Source organism: Setaria italica, chromosome VIII, assembly GCF_000263155.2.
Source record: "Setaria italica strain Yugu1 chromosome VIII, Setaria_italica_v2.0, whole genome shotgun sequence".
NCBI lineage: Eukaryota > Viridiplantae > Streptophyta > Magnoliopsida > Poales > Poaceae > Setaria > Setaria italica.
Genome location: NC_028457.1, coordinates 26,262,048 through 26,273,231, shown reverse-complemented (window position 1 = coordinate 26,273,231; position 11,184 = coordinate 26,262,048). Strand labels below are relative to the sequence as shown.

The window sequence follows — 11,184 nt, the reverse complement described above, 5'->3', positions numbered from 1 at the left end:
CAGCTGAACTGGTGGAACCGAGCGAGCCCGCTCCTCTGACGGCGACGGCGACGCGGGGCCCTCCTGGCCTCTGATTCCTCGACACGTCCCCCGAGCCCACGAAGCCCACTGTTCCGGCCCTCGCTCCACCCCGTCCTCCTGCTCCTGCGCCTGTGTCTGACGCAGACATCCCATGTCGCCACCAGCTTTTCCCAAAAAAAAAAAACACAACTCATTTATGTCTCTCTTTCTGACTTTCTTCTCTACAACAAGTCGCGTGTATTTTCTTGGCCTGATAGTGAGTTTCGTATCTCGGATTTGTGGCAGGATGGCATTTCTTCTTCTCTGTGATCTACTCATTCTTCTTTTTTCTGGACCTCGTTGTATCCCACTACTCTGAAAGCTAAAGCTGGCTTGAGGACTTAACTAACGTAGTCAACTTCTGTAACTCTCTTCCGAGAATATTGGCCCGCCGTCGGCTTCTAGACCCGGTGCGAAAAAATTAACCTTTTATGATTTGGAAAATCGCCGCTCGAGGCTCACATCATAAGTTAGAAGTCGGAAAAGTATTAAGGGGGATGCCAAGTCTTAAAACATTGTAATTGCCACTGATATTTCTAAGAAGAGTAGTGCTAGCACTATGGGTTCGTGCGATCGCAATCACCTTTGATCCTTTGCCCTAACATGCTAGTAATATTACAAGTAATTTTGTAGCATGGGCAACTTGTTATGCAAAATGATAGGACATTGCATTTGTATTCCCTACGTGTACATGAGGTTGATGGTACTATGACCACAGGTGGTGGAACACCATCACTCAGGAGAGCTATATTGGCAACTCCCTCTACTTAAAACTACATAGCACTTGCGAGCGTAGTAGCTTGTATTTTCTTGGGATGAAGCATGATACTGAGTTTCGTATCTTGCAGTATTTCTGGTAGAATGGCATGCTTTCTCTATGACTTTTTCGGACCTCGTTGTATCTAGAAGCTAAAACTGGCTTGAACACTCAGAAACTTACGTAGTCAACTCTTGTAACTCTCTCCCGAGAATATTGGGTCCCGTCAACTCCTAGATCCGGTGTGAAAAATTAACCTTTTATGATTCTGTTTGGCACAGCTCTAGCTCTGAATAAAATGACGTTAGCTTTACCTTCTCTAGTGAAGCGTATTTTCTGACTCTGGCTAGTATGTTGAAGAAATGTTTGGTAAAATGACTTCTCCTGATCTTTTAAAATGGATGGAAGAGGTCAAATGTCCAAAATAGCCTTATGTATTTTCTTTCTTTTCTCTTTTCTTTCTATTTCTTTTTCTTCCCCGTTCATTTTTCTTCCTATCTTATTTTTTTCCTTCCCCGTTTATTTTTCTTCCTTTCTTATTTCCTGTTCCTTCTATCCTTATCTTCCTTTCCTATGCTTTTTCACAATGCCCCTGCCTCTCATGGCCAAGGCCATCACCCCTAGCTCTTTCGGCTCGGCGTCCCTGCCTCCCCACTCCTCCAGCTCAACGCTCTGTCTCCCCCAGCCCACTCCCTCTCCTCAAGCCCAAGCGCCTTACGCCCCTTCCTCCCAGCACATCCATCTCGGCACCTCCGGTCCACTTAGCTGCTTGTGCGGCACGCCTACGCCGCCGCCTGTGCGCCCTACGCACTTGCCCCGTCCTGTCGTGCTCAACCTACCGCCGATCAGGTTAGCACCGGTGCTACTCCGTCTGTGCCGCTGCACTGTCCGTCGCCGGTAAGGCCCAGTGGCAATTGCTCGCAATTTTCGTGAAAAGTAAGGGCGCATGCATCTTTTACTTTCCATGGTAGGAGGAGAAGCCGTGTGAGCCACTTTTTTTGGGCTTCTTGTGCGTAGTGAAAAAACGAGGGCAGCTTCTTTGGGCTTTTCAACAGAAGCCGTTTTCAGTATCACCATTTGGTAGGGCTTCATGATAAGCCAGTGCAAAAGCTGGTTCATGAGCTCTACTAAAGGGCACTTTAGAAAACCGCCTCCAATTAGAAGCCGAAAAAGTATTAAGGTGGCATGCCAAGTCATAAGTACACATTAAATTTTTATATCTCTTCAAATAATATTAGTGCGGCCAATGTTTTCATGCACCGGATAGTACACGTAACTGTAAGTTTGAATAGCTATCTCCCTCTCGCAAAAAAAAAGATAGGATAATTGTCAATGGAAAGCCTAGTAAGGTTGATATTTGCAAAATAAAATATGTACTAGTACCTGTGTTAGCCAATTGAATTCAACAAATGCACATTAAAATAGGTATAACCAGAAGACATTCTTAAACGCCATTTTCATGACACAAATCCGGATTCCATAATACCCCCACTAAACATTCTTAAACTTACCGTTTGCGAAAAATAGGAACAGTCATAGAGAGGAGAGGATCGGAGGGACAACGAAAATACAGAAAATAGTGCACAGAAAAATGCTACCGTGCGTTTGCAAACCAGACAGTCTACGTAGAGTATAAAATTAAAATGGTACAAATTCTGATTATGCACTACGATTTCCGATACACGCCCCAGCCGTGTCCTCTGACCAACCGCGCGCTGCCACGCACGCCACCCGACGTGGCAATTAAAAAAACGGCCACAGCCCCCTCCCTCCTCCGCAGGAGGCAGCTGACGCAGAGGATCCGCCCCGCCCCCAATGCCCCAACACGAATATTTATTGCGCCCACCCTTGCCTGCAGGAGCCAGACAGCCCCCACCCAGCCCAAACCCCCTGTCTTCCCCCTTCCTCCAGCCCAAGCCCAGCCCTAAAACCCAGCCCGGGTAGTGAAATTATTGCGCCTCGCGGTCGCCTCACCCACCTTCTCCCTCACGGTAACCTCACCGCCAGGTTGAAATGGAGCGAGAGCGAGCAGCTCACGCTGAACGCACTCGCGGGAGAGAAGGCGAGGAGACCACTCCACCACCACCAGGCCGCGAGGGAGGTGACGTCGCCTTCCCCACTCACATAAATCTCTCTCTCTCTCTCTCTCTCTGCCCGAGCCCAGCAGTAAAAAAATCGGGTGAGGTGAAGAGGGGAGGGAGAGTCCTGTGAGAAGCGAGCGAGGGGAACGAGGCCGGCCGCGAAATCGGAGGTGAATTCGAGGGGAGGAGCTCAGCCCGGCCGGGAATTCGCGCGATTCGGGCGCGGGCGAGGGGGGCGCCGGGGTGAGCGCGCGCGCGGAGGCGCCGCGGATGTGAAGATCTGGTGCTCGCCATGGCTCCTCCCGGCGGCGGCCGCTGCTGCTGCTGCGCACGCGTCGGGATGTGGAGGCGTCGGGCGGGAGCGGGGGCGGGGGCGAGGGGGATGGCGCCGCGGCGGCGCGAGGTGAGCTGGGGTGGCGGGGTTCGCTTCTCGCGGTGTGCGTGTGTTCGTGTGTCTGTGGGTGTTTGAGCTTGGCGGGTTTTGACGTGGGTTTGGCTTGGGCCTGTGCGTGCAGGTGGCGGCGGCTTCGGCGGAGGCGGAGGTGGAGGGGCGGAGGACGGCATGTACACGGAGCTCTGGAACCTCTGCGCCGGCCCGCTGGTCACGGTGCCCAGTGTCGGGGACAAGGTCTACTACTTCCCGCAGGGACACATCGAGCAGGTGCGCGTCCCAATTCGAACGCCCCTTCCTTCCCCCCTCTGCGGTCTCGCTTCGGGAGCCCCGATTGGGCGGGTGTTTCCTGGTTTCCTCGGGGTTTTTGCTGCGTAGGCGGTGATCAGGGCGGGTGTTTCTGCGGAGTGCCCGGTGAATTCCGTCTCTGACGGCCGAATTCCCTTCGCGCGAGGCGGTCTTGTAGGAATACGGCGGGTTTTGCTCCATTTCCTCGAGTTTTGGGCCTTGGGGTGCTCCAATTTTGGGGGTTCGCTGCCTGTCGGCGAATCGAGCGCGCTTTACCCCTGCGCCCCTGGAAAATCTGAGCTTTGGCGTCCGAATTTGGTGGTACTGTTGGGTAATCGCGGTTCCCCTGCACAATTTTGGAGTTTTTTTGGTGGTCTAGTGCTATCTGCACTGTCCCCTTGCTTCCTGTCCTCGAAGCCTGCCTTTGAGGAACCTGGTGGTTTCTGTGCTGGACCGCTGAGGAGTTCGTGTTTCTCCATTGGATTTTACTTTCTACTGCTCCACCTGGACAATTTGAGCTCACCAATTACTTCTGCACGTCGTGCAGTGATTTATGCTCATTTTATTTCAGTTCAGCGGGAATTTTCCACCAGTGCTTGATATTATGGTGGATTTTTTCGGATTATGGTTTTTTTACTTCTGAAATTCGTGGATTTTACACTCGCTTGTGATCAAGGAGTGACTCAGTTCGGGGTTCTTGCGGTTTGGTGTGCATATTTTGACTGTTAATCTGCTGCTATGGATTTCAGGTGGAGGCATCGACCAACCAGGTGGCTGAGCAGCACATGCAACTGTACAATCTCCCATGGAAGATCCTGTGCGAGGTCATGAACGTTGAATTGAAGGTACTTGCACCCTCTCTTCATGCAAATTTCAGCTTCACCTTTCAATGATGTGTGTTTGATGCATATTTGTTTGTGTAGGCCGAACCAGACACTGATGAGGTTTATGCCCAGCTTACTCTGCTCCCTGAATCGAAGGTGAGTGATGCTTTTAGCTTTCACACTCTGCTCCATGTGAGGATCTTGGTCTGAAGTGTTTAATCAGGCAACATCTGTTCATTTGTTTTGTATGTAGCAGCCAGATGAGAATGGCTCTAGTGAGCAAGAGATGCCTGCTGCACCCTCTGCTGCACCTGCGAGGCCACGTGTGCACTCGTTCTGCAAGACCTTGACAGCCTCGGACACCAGCACACATGGTGGCTTCTCGGTGCTGCGACGTCACGCGGACGAGTGCCTCCCGCCACTGGTTAGCTTGCTGGATCTTTGACTTGGTGATGTTGCTGTTGCTGCAGTTGTACATTTGCTATTTGTTGCTTGAGTGGTAGTGATGATCTTTGCTTTGGCTTCTTGGTCAGGATATGAGCCGTCAACCTCCAACACAAGAGCTTGTGGCCAAGGATCTGCATGGTGCCGAATGGCGCTTTCGCCACATATTCAGAGGTGATCACTCAACATCTTTGTTATTTGACCATATTCCATGAATGTGTAGTGCTCTTTGCTCACTTACACCTGAATGCAAGAGTTGCAAACATATATTGAACCAGTTTTGTGCATTGATGACTCCTTAACTTGATCTTAATTTGGTTTAAATGTGCTTTTGGGTACAATATGTATGCACCATCATACCTCATTGGTCATTTTGTAGGGACCAACATGTGCTTCCAACATGTGTATTTTGGTTTCATTGCATGGGCCTGCATTTGATGGTGCCAGGATAACCATTTAATTTTGTCAATTAATGTTTCATCTTACACAATTTAGTTTCATAGGACAAGTACTTAATGTCACCATACGTTTTTTTTTTTGACTAGTAAGTTGCACCAACTAATAGTTTTTGTGTTTGGCTCATGTTTCAACAGTAGATTGATATAATTAAGTTGTATCCTCGTTGAAGTTCTCTCATATACATATCTGCTACTTCAGGTCAGCCACGAAGGCATCTTTTGCAGAGTGGCTGGAGTGTCTTTGTTAGCGCCAAGCGACTTGTTGCTGGGGATGCCTTCATCTTTCTAAGGTATGTTTTGCGGCATACTGATCAACTTTTCATATGAGCCTGTGATAAACTTGTTGCTGGTATGTTTTCCGCTTCACCACATAACAATGTATGATGCATGCAGAGGTGTGAATGGGGAGTTGCGTGTTGGAGTTAGGCGTGCAATGAGGCAGCAAGCAAATGTTCCATCTTCAGTAATATCAAGCCACAGCATGCATCTTGGAGTTCTTGCTACAGCATGGCATGCTGTTAACACTGGAACCATGTTCACTGTCTACTATAAACCTAGGTTGGTGCTAAACCCTATAGGTTTTTCTTGGGAGTAATATGTAGTTCTTTCATTTAATTAATCTGTCTTCTAAATTACTGCTCTCAGGACAAGTCCAGCAGAGTTTGTGGTTCCCTGTGATCGCTACATGGAATCGCTGAAACGAAATTACCCAATAGGGATGAGATTTAAAATGAGGTTTGAAGGTGAAGAGGCTCCAGAGCAAAGGTAAGCAATTTGACTGGTGCAATGGTGATGTTTTCTGCTTCGCATAAATCTATAAGAAGTGACTTCAAACATTCAAAATTCCTGTACAATTAGGTTTACTGGGACCATTGTCGGAAATGTGGATCCTGATCAAGCTGGATGGCCTGAATCTAAATGGCGTTACCTTAAGGTATTACCCCTTTCCTCGCTTTTCAATTGAAGTATACTTGTTTTTGGAACATTGTTGTGATATACTTTTGTGTTATCCAGGTGAGGTGGGATGAAGCTTCCTCCATTCCACGCCCTGAAAGGGTTTCTCCCTGGCAAATAGAACCTGCTGTAAGCCCTCCCCCTATCAATCCGCTTCCGGTGCACAGACCCAAAAGGCCTCGCTCTAATGCTGTAGCATCCCTGCCTGATTCTTCAGCTCCGACAAAAGAAGGTTTGACTTTGTCATGCGTGCAAAACCTGTAGGATACTTGTTAGTCATACTAATTCATGTGCTTTATCTCATTCTAGCGGCTCCTAAGGTCACAGTGGAGGCTCAACAGAATGCCCTACAAAGGGTCTTGCAGACGCAGGATAATGCAACCCCAAAAAGTGCTTTTGGTGATAAAAGTGAGCTGGATGCTGCTCAGCAGTCAGTCTTGCGACCATCAGGATTTGATCGGGAGAAGAGTACCATTGGTACGCAGAGGAAGCTGGGTTCAGATAGTTGGATGCAGATGAGCAGGCCTGAGAGTTACAATGAGATGTTATCTGGATTATCTGGATATCAGCAACCTAAAGATCTACAAAATCAGCAGGGATTCTGTTCTTTACCTGATCAGATTGCTGCTGGCCGTCCTAACTTCTGGCACACTGTAAATGCTCATTATCAGGATCAGCAAGGCAATCACAATATGTTTGGTTCATGGTCCATGATGCCTTCAAGTACTGGCTTCGGGTTGAACAGACAAAACTATCCAATGATACAGGAAGTTGGTGCGATGCCTCAGAGTTCTGCAAATACCAAATTTGGGAATGGAGTTTATACTCCACTGCCTGGCCGTGGCATCGATCAATACTCAGCTGGATGGTTTGGCCATATGGTACCTGGTTCTCGCATGGATGATGCACAGCCACGCGTGATCAAGCCTCAACCTTTGGTTCTTGCTCATGGTGACGCTCAGAAAATGAAAGGCAATTCATGCAAGCTTTTTGGAATTCACCTTGACAGCCCAGCTAAATCTGAACCTTTGAAGTCTCCACCAAGTGTTGCAAATGATGGGATGCCACAAACTCCAGCAGCAGCTGAATGGCGGAGGGTAGACACAACTGAAGTAGAGAAAAGTTCTGACCCACCTAAGACGCCAAAGCAACTTGATGCTCCACAGGCAGATCCTGTCCCATGCCCACAATCTTCAAGAAGCACACAGTGTAAATCACAAGGTGGATCAACCAGAAGCTGCAAGAAGGTGTGTTTTTCTTTTCATTACACCAAGCTTTTTATCTTTTAGTCTCTGAAGGCCATTGAATGCAGCTATAAACCTAGAACTGTAAGTAGTTCCCTATGAATGCTTTTCACATGGCGCTCCAATTATTTCTCTTTTTTAGATTTCTACTGGGGGCATGCCTTGTAAAGATTGCTTCTGAAGCACTCTTGGATATGTTTTTTTTAGATAATGACTGTTGGATATGTTTGTTGGCAATATTCCAAGTCCGCGCTAGACAAACTTCCAAAGCCCTGCTAATTTACTAATGTAGTTGTGGGGATATAATTTAATCTCCACCTTACTTGCATATTACTCCTTGTTTGGAACTGCATGGTAGTAGTCCCAACTGCTGTGGCTGTATTCTAAGAATATACTATTTACTTAATCATTTTTTTAGCATCACCTCTGTCCACCATGATGGTTGATGTGACTGTTCATTTCAGGTCCACAAGCAAGGAATCGCCCTTGGCAGGTCTGTGGATCTTACAAAGTTCAAGGGCTACACGGAATTGGTCTCTGAGCTGGATGAGATGTTTGACTTCAACGGTGAGCTGAAAGGTTCTAACAAGGAATGGATGGTTGTCTACACCGACAACGAAGGCGATATGATGCTGGTCGGCGATGATCCCTGGGAGTGAGTTAACTGTTGAATATTTCCCTCAATTTCTTAGTCGATCTGTGAAAGTTAAAATCTTGATCCTTTTGCCTGGACAGCGAGTTCTGCAACATGGTCCACAAGATCTTCATCTACACAACGGAGGAGGTCCAGCGGATGAATCCAGGCACCCTGAACTCGGGGTCTGAGGACAGCCCTGCTAATTCAATGGAGAGGGGTTCTGCTGTCAGGGAGACACTGCCAGCCTCATCCCTTAACTCTGGGAACTGCTAATGCCTTCGCAGCTGGTAATGCAATCAGCCTCACTAGCAGCTGGACCCAGCCTTAATTATAGTTCCAAACTAAACGTTATGCGATGTAGCAGTAAACCTTCACTAATGTTTGCCTGATCGTTGTGCTTTTTTAGCAGGTCTTTTGAAGTAACAGCAGAGGACGGAAGGCGATGTATCCATAGGTCTGGTAGTGGAGCTTAATGCTTTTTATATGCATTTGGATGAGCCCAAAGTACCCTAGTATTTATAGCTGGCGCTCGTCCTGGTGGTCTTAAGTCGAACCCTCTCATTTGCTGCAGTTTTGGTTTATCTTTTGGTGAGGTAAGTTAGCCGGTCGCTTGTCCTACCACCTAATGTATGCGTAGAAACAACTGAGCGAAGCCCTCCCGCGCTTTCCCTCGGCACTAAGCGTTGTACATAGCCGCGCCGCACCCCCCCCCCCCCCCCCCCCCACCCCCCCACCCCGGCATCATCAAGTATAATATATTGTCCGCTTAATCGACACTCTTGTGGCTCTCCTGCTTGAAGTTTCGCTGTTATGTTGCCGTTCGGAGGCCAGTCCATTCTGCGCCCCCCTGTTGTGGAGCTTTTGTTCTATTTTGTAGTCTGAAATCAGAGCCTGCGCTTCGTGTGTGGTTGTAGTTGAGTCTGGCTCGCACTCAGCAGAATTGGGAGCTTGAGATCTTGGTGCCGGTGTGGTGCCGGACCAATCGTGTTCTCTTTGGGCTCAAGGTTCCGGTTTGTTGCGTGGCTGCAGCTCGGTTCGGTTCGGTTCGGTCTCGGCCGCTGCTGAGTGGATTGGGTTGCTGAATGCTATCATGGTGCTGTGATCCTGGTGGGTCTTGTTGGAGATTCACGAGGGAACTGGGAATGGTATCGGTGGGAGAATGGCATGGGGTCCGATCCCCCCGAGAGCTGATGCTTTATGGTGGTGTGCTGATGGTGTAGTGTGAGTGCGACATGGTTTGGTTGGAGGCGGCATGTCTGAACGCACGACGCCGTCGGAGACTCGGAGTAGCCGTTGTATGAGTTGATGTACCGCTCCCACTTGCGCCATCCTATTCCTGATCCAGCGGCGGCAGCCATATGAAACCTGTTCATTGTCAATGGGCGGCCCTCGGCTGCCCGCGCTCGTATGCTTATTGACAAGGCCTAGGCTCTAGCGACTAGCGTGGTGCTTTATGCTGGCATTTCTATCGTATCGTCGCATGGAAAACGACGTGTTTATTATTCGTACTTATTCTGTGGTTGGAAATCTGCTAATTTGTAATGCGGGTGGGAACTGAGCACGCGCCCGCATGGTAGCGCGTTCTCTCACTCGGGCATGTTTACGTTGCCTTTGGTCGGGGAATTTTGTACGGCCGGTTCCTCCCGCCGTCGCCGACCAACTGTCCGATGCGGCGAGATCCCGAGATCTTGGAGACGCGAGGGCCTCCAAAACCTTGCCGGTGCCGCTAGAAACGGCCTGGAACGAGAATTCAAGCTTACACATCTTTGTCATAGTCCTAGAAAAGCTATTACGTGTGAATCCCTATCTCAAATAGTACAAATCCATACCAACATAGAAATATAAAGTTGCAACAAAGTAATAATATCATAAATATCGAGTACATCTCTTCGGCACATGCCGGTACAAGTCCATTAGGACTGAATCATGAAAGGTAAAACAACTACGCAGCGGAAACATGAGCTATGGTGAACACCATCTCTAGAGGTGACTTGAGCGAGGGGTCTTCCCACGTTATCGAAGTCGTAGTCAGGTTCTGACCCTGAAAAGCCATCATCTACCCGAGAAGCGGGTAGGCTATATCAACTCCTAATAGCAGCAAGCTAAGGAAATGGGGGAATTATACTATATGCATGGATAAACCTATATATGGCTATAAAGGTTCATGCACCAGCAGCAATCAAGGATGCATCAAAGTAATACTATTACCGAGGTCAACACCTCATCAAGGAATTCATCACAAACCACCAGATCCTTCACCCAAGAATCCAGCACTCAAACACACTAGGCAATGTGAAAGCTCCCTTCCCTCCCATCTCAACGGCAAACGCCAGCCTGCCTCAAAAAGGGAGGTAGAAGAATAGTATAAGTCTAGTTAGAGTAACAGATCAGTGGACTGTCCATACCAGTGGACACGGACTATAGCTATATGTTATACACTTTGCAGAGGTTGTACATTTGTACCCGCACGGATGGAGCTTGAACGGGGATCAGCCGTCCAAACCCCACCTAACGGCTGGAGCCCTAGCAAGTGGCTATCACTCTCCTGTTTCCTTGAGTCTGGAAGCGTCTTCAAATGTAGGAGACACCGTCACCAGTCGAAGACCTCAAAGCTGTGAAGCCACAGTCTTGTCGGAGCAGGTCCATGCCTCAAACTCCTTACACTGATCACAACGATCCGCCTACAGGTTGAGCGCTATCCACCACTAGTCTTGGACCGAACCCCGCCCATAACATGAGCGAACGGTATGTATGTAATAGTCCAGAGAAATATGGTTAAACTGACTCGGTCCTTAAGGGCCGAGAGTGAGCACTCAACTCCTCAAAGTATGTGCTGCAGCACCCACAACATATAAGGAACCTCCTACTCCTAAAGTCTCAAACAAGGTACCCGCCACAGGCGTGGGGGAGGGTGTGTGTGTGTGGAGAGAGTCAAGAATGCTCTCTCCTAGTAAGGCACTACTAAGTACCAACCGCGGTTCGCTCCCGGCAAAACACGTCAAGGGATCACACTCACCCAAAACACACGTGAGAGTGTACAAGGAAT

At 48.6% G+C, this 11,184-nt stretch overlaps 1 protein-coding gene across 3 annotated transcripts; it reads left to right on the top strand.

Annotated features, from left to right (window-relative positions):
• The first annotated feature begins 2,928 nt into the window (after nucleotides 1-2,928).
• On the top strand, nucleotides 2,929-8,914 carry LOC101781693 (auxin response factor 23). Of its 3 annotated transcripts, XM_022828997.1 has the most exons (15): nucleotides 2,929-3,301; nucleotides 3,414-3,559; nucleotides 4,327-4,422; nucleotides 4,501-4,557; nucleotides 4,655-4,825; nucleotides 4,935-5,019; nucleotides 5,503-5,593; nucleotides 5,697-5,861; nucleotides 5,949-6,068; nucleotides 6,162-6,237; nucleotides 6,318-6,489; nucleotides 6,567-7,504; nucleotides 7,966-8,156; nucleotides 8,237-8,425; nucleotides 8,548-8,914. In XM_022828997.1, the coding sequence occupies exons 2-14, from the start codon at nucleotides 3,461-3,463 to the stop codon at nucleotides 8,409-8,411; spliced, it is 2,436 nt and encodes an 811-aa protein (XP_022684732.1). In that variant the 5' UTR covers nucleotides 2,929-3,301; nucleotides 3,414-3,460; the 3' UTR covers nucleotides 8,412-8,425; nucleotides 8,548-8,914. The 3 variants fall into 3 exon arrangements, with proteins under 3 accessions (XP_022684732.1, XP_022684734.1, XP_022684733.1); XM_022828999.1 differs by lacking the exon at nucleotides 2,929-3,301 and having other exon boundaries at nucleotides 4,658-4,825; XM_022828998.1 differs by lacking the exon at nucleotides 2,929-3,301 and having other exon boundaries at nucleotides 3,418-3,559; nucleotides 8,545-8,914.
• Nucleotides 8,915-11,184: the final 2,270 nt, after the last annotated feature.

What these genes read in the sequence shown, in the direction of transcription:
- LOC101781693 (XM_022828997.1), top strand. Translation starts at nt 3,461, where the DNA reads ATGTACACGGAGCTCTGGAACCTCTGCGCCGGCCCGCTGGTCACGGTG. An exon ending in ACGAGTGCCTCCCGCCACTG is followed by an intron (nt 4,826 to 4,934) that starts GTTAGCTTGCTG and finishes CTTCTTGGTCAG; the next exon opens with GATATGAGCCGTCAACCTCC. An exon ending in CTTTCGCCACATATTCAGAG is followed by an intron (nt 5,020 to 5,502) that starts GTGATCACTCAA and finishes CTGCTACTTCAG; the next exon opens with GTCAGCCACGAAGGCATCTT.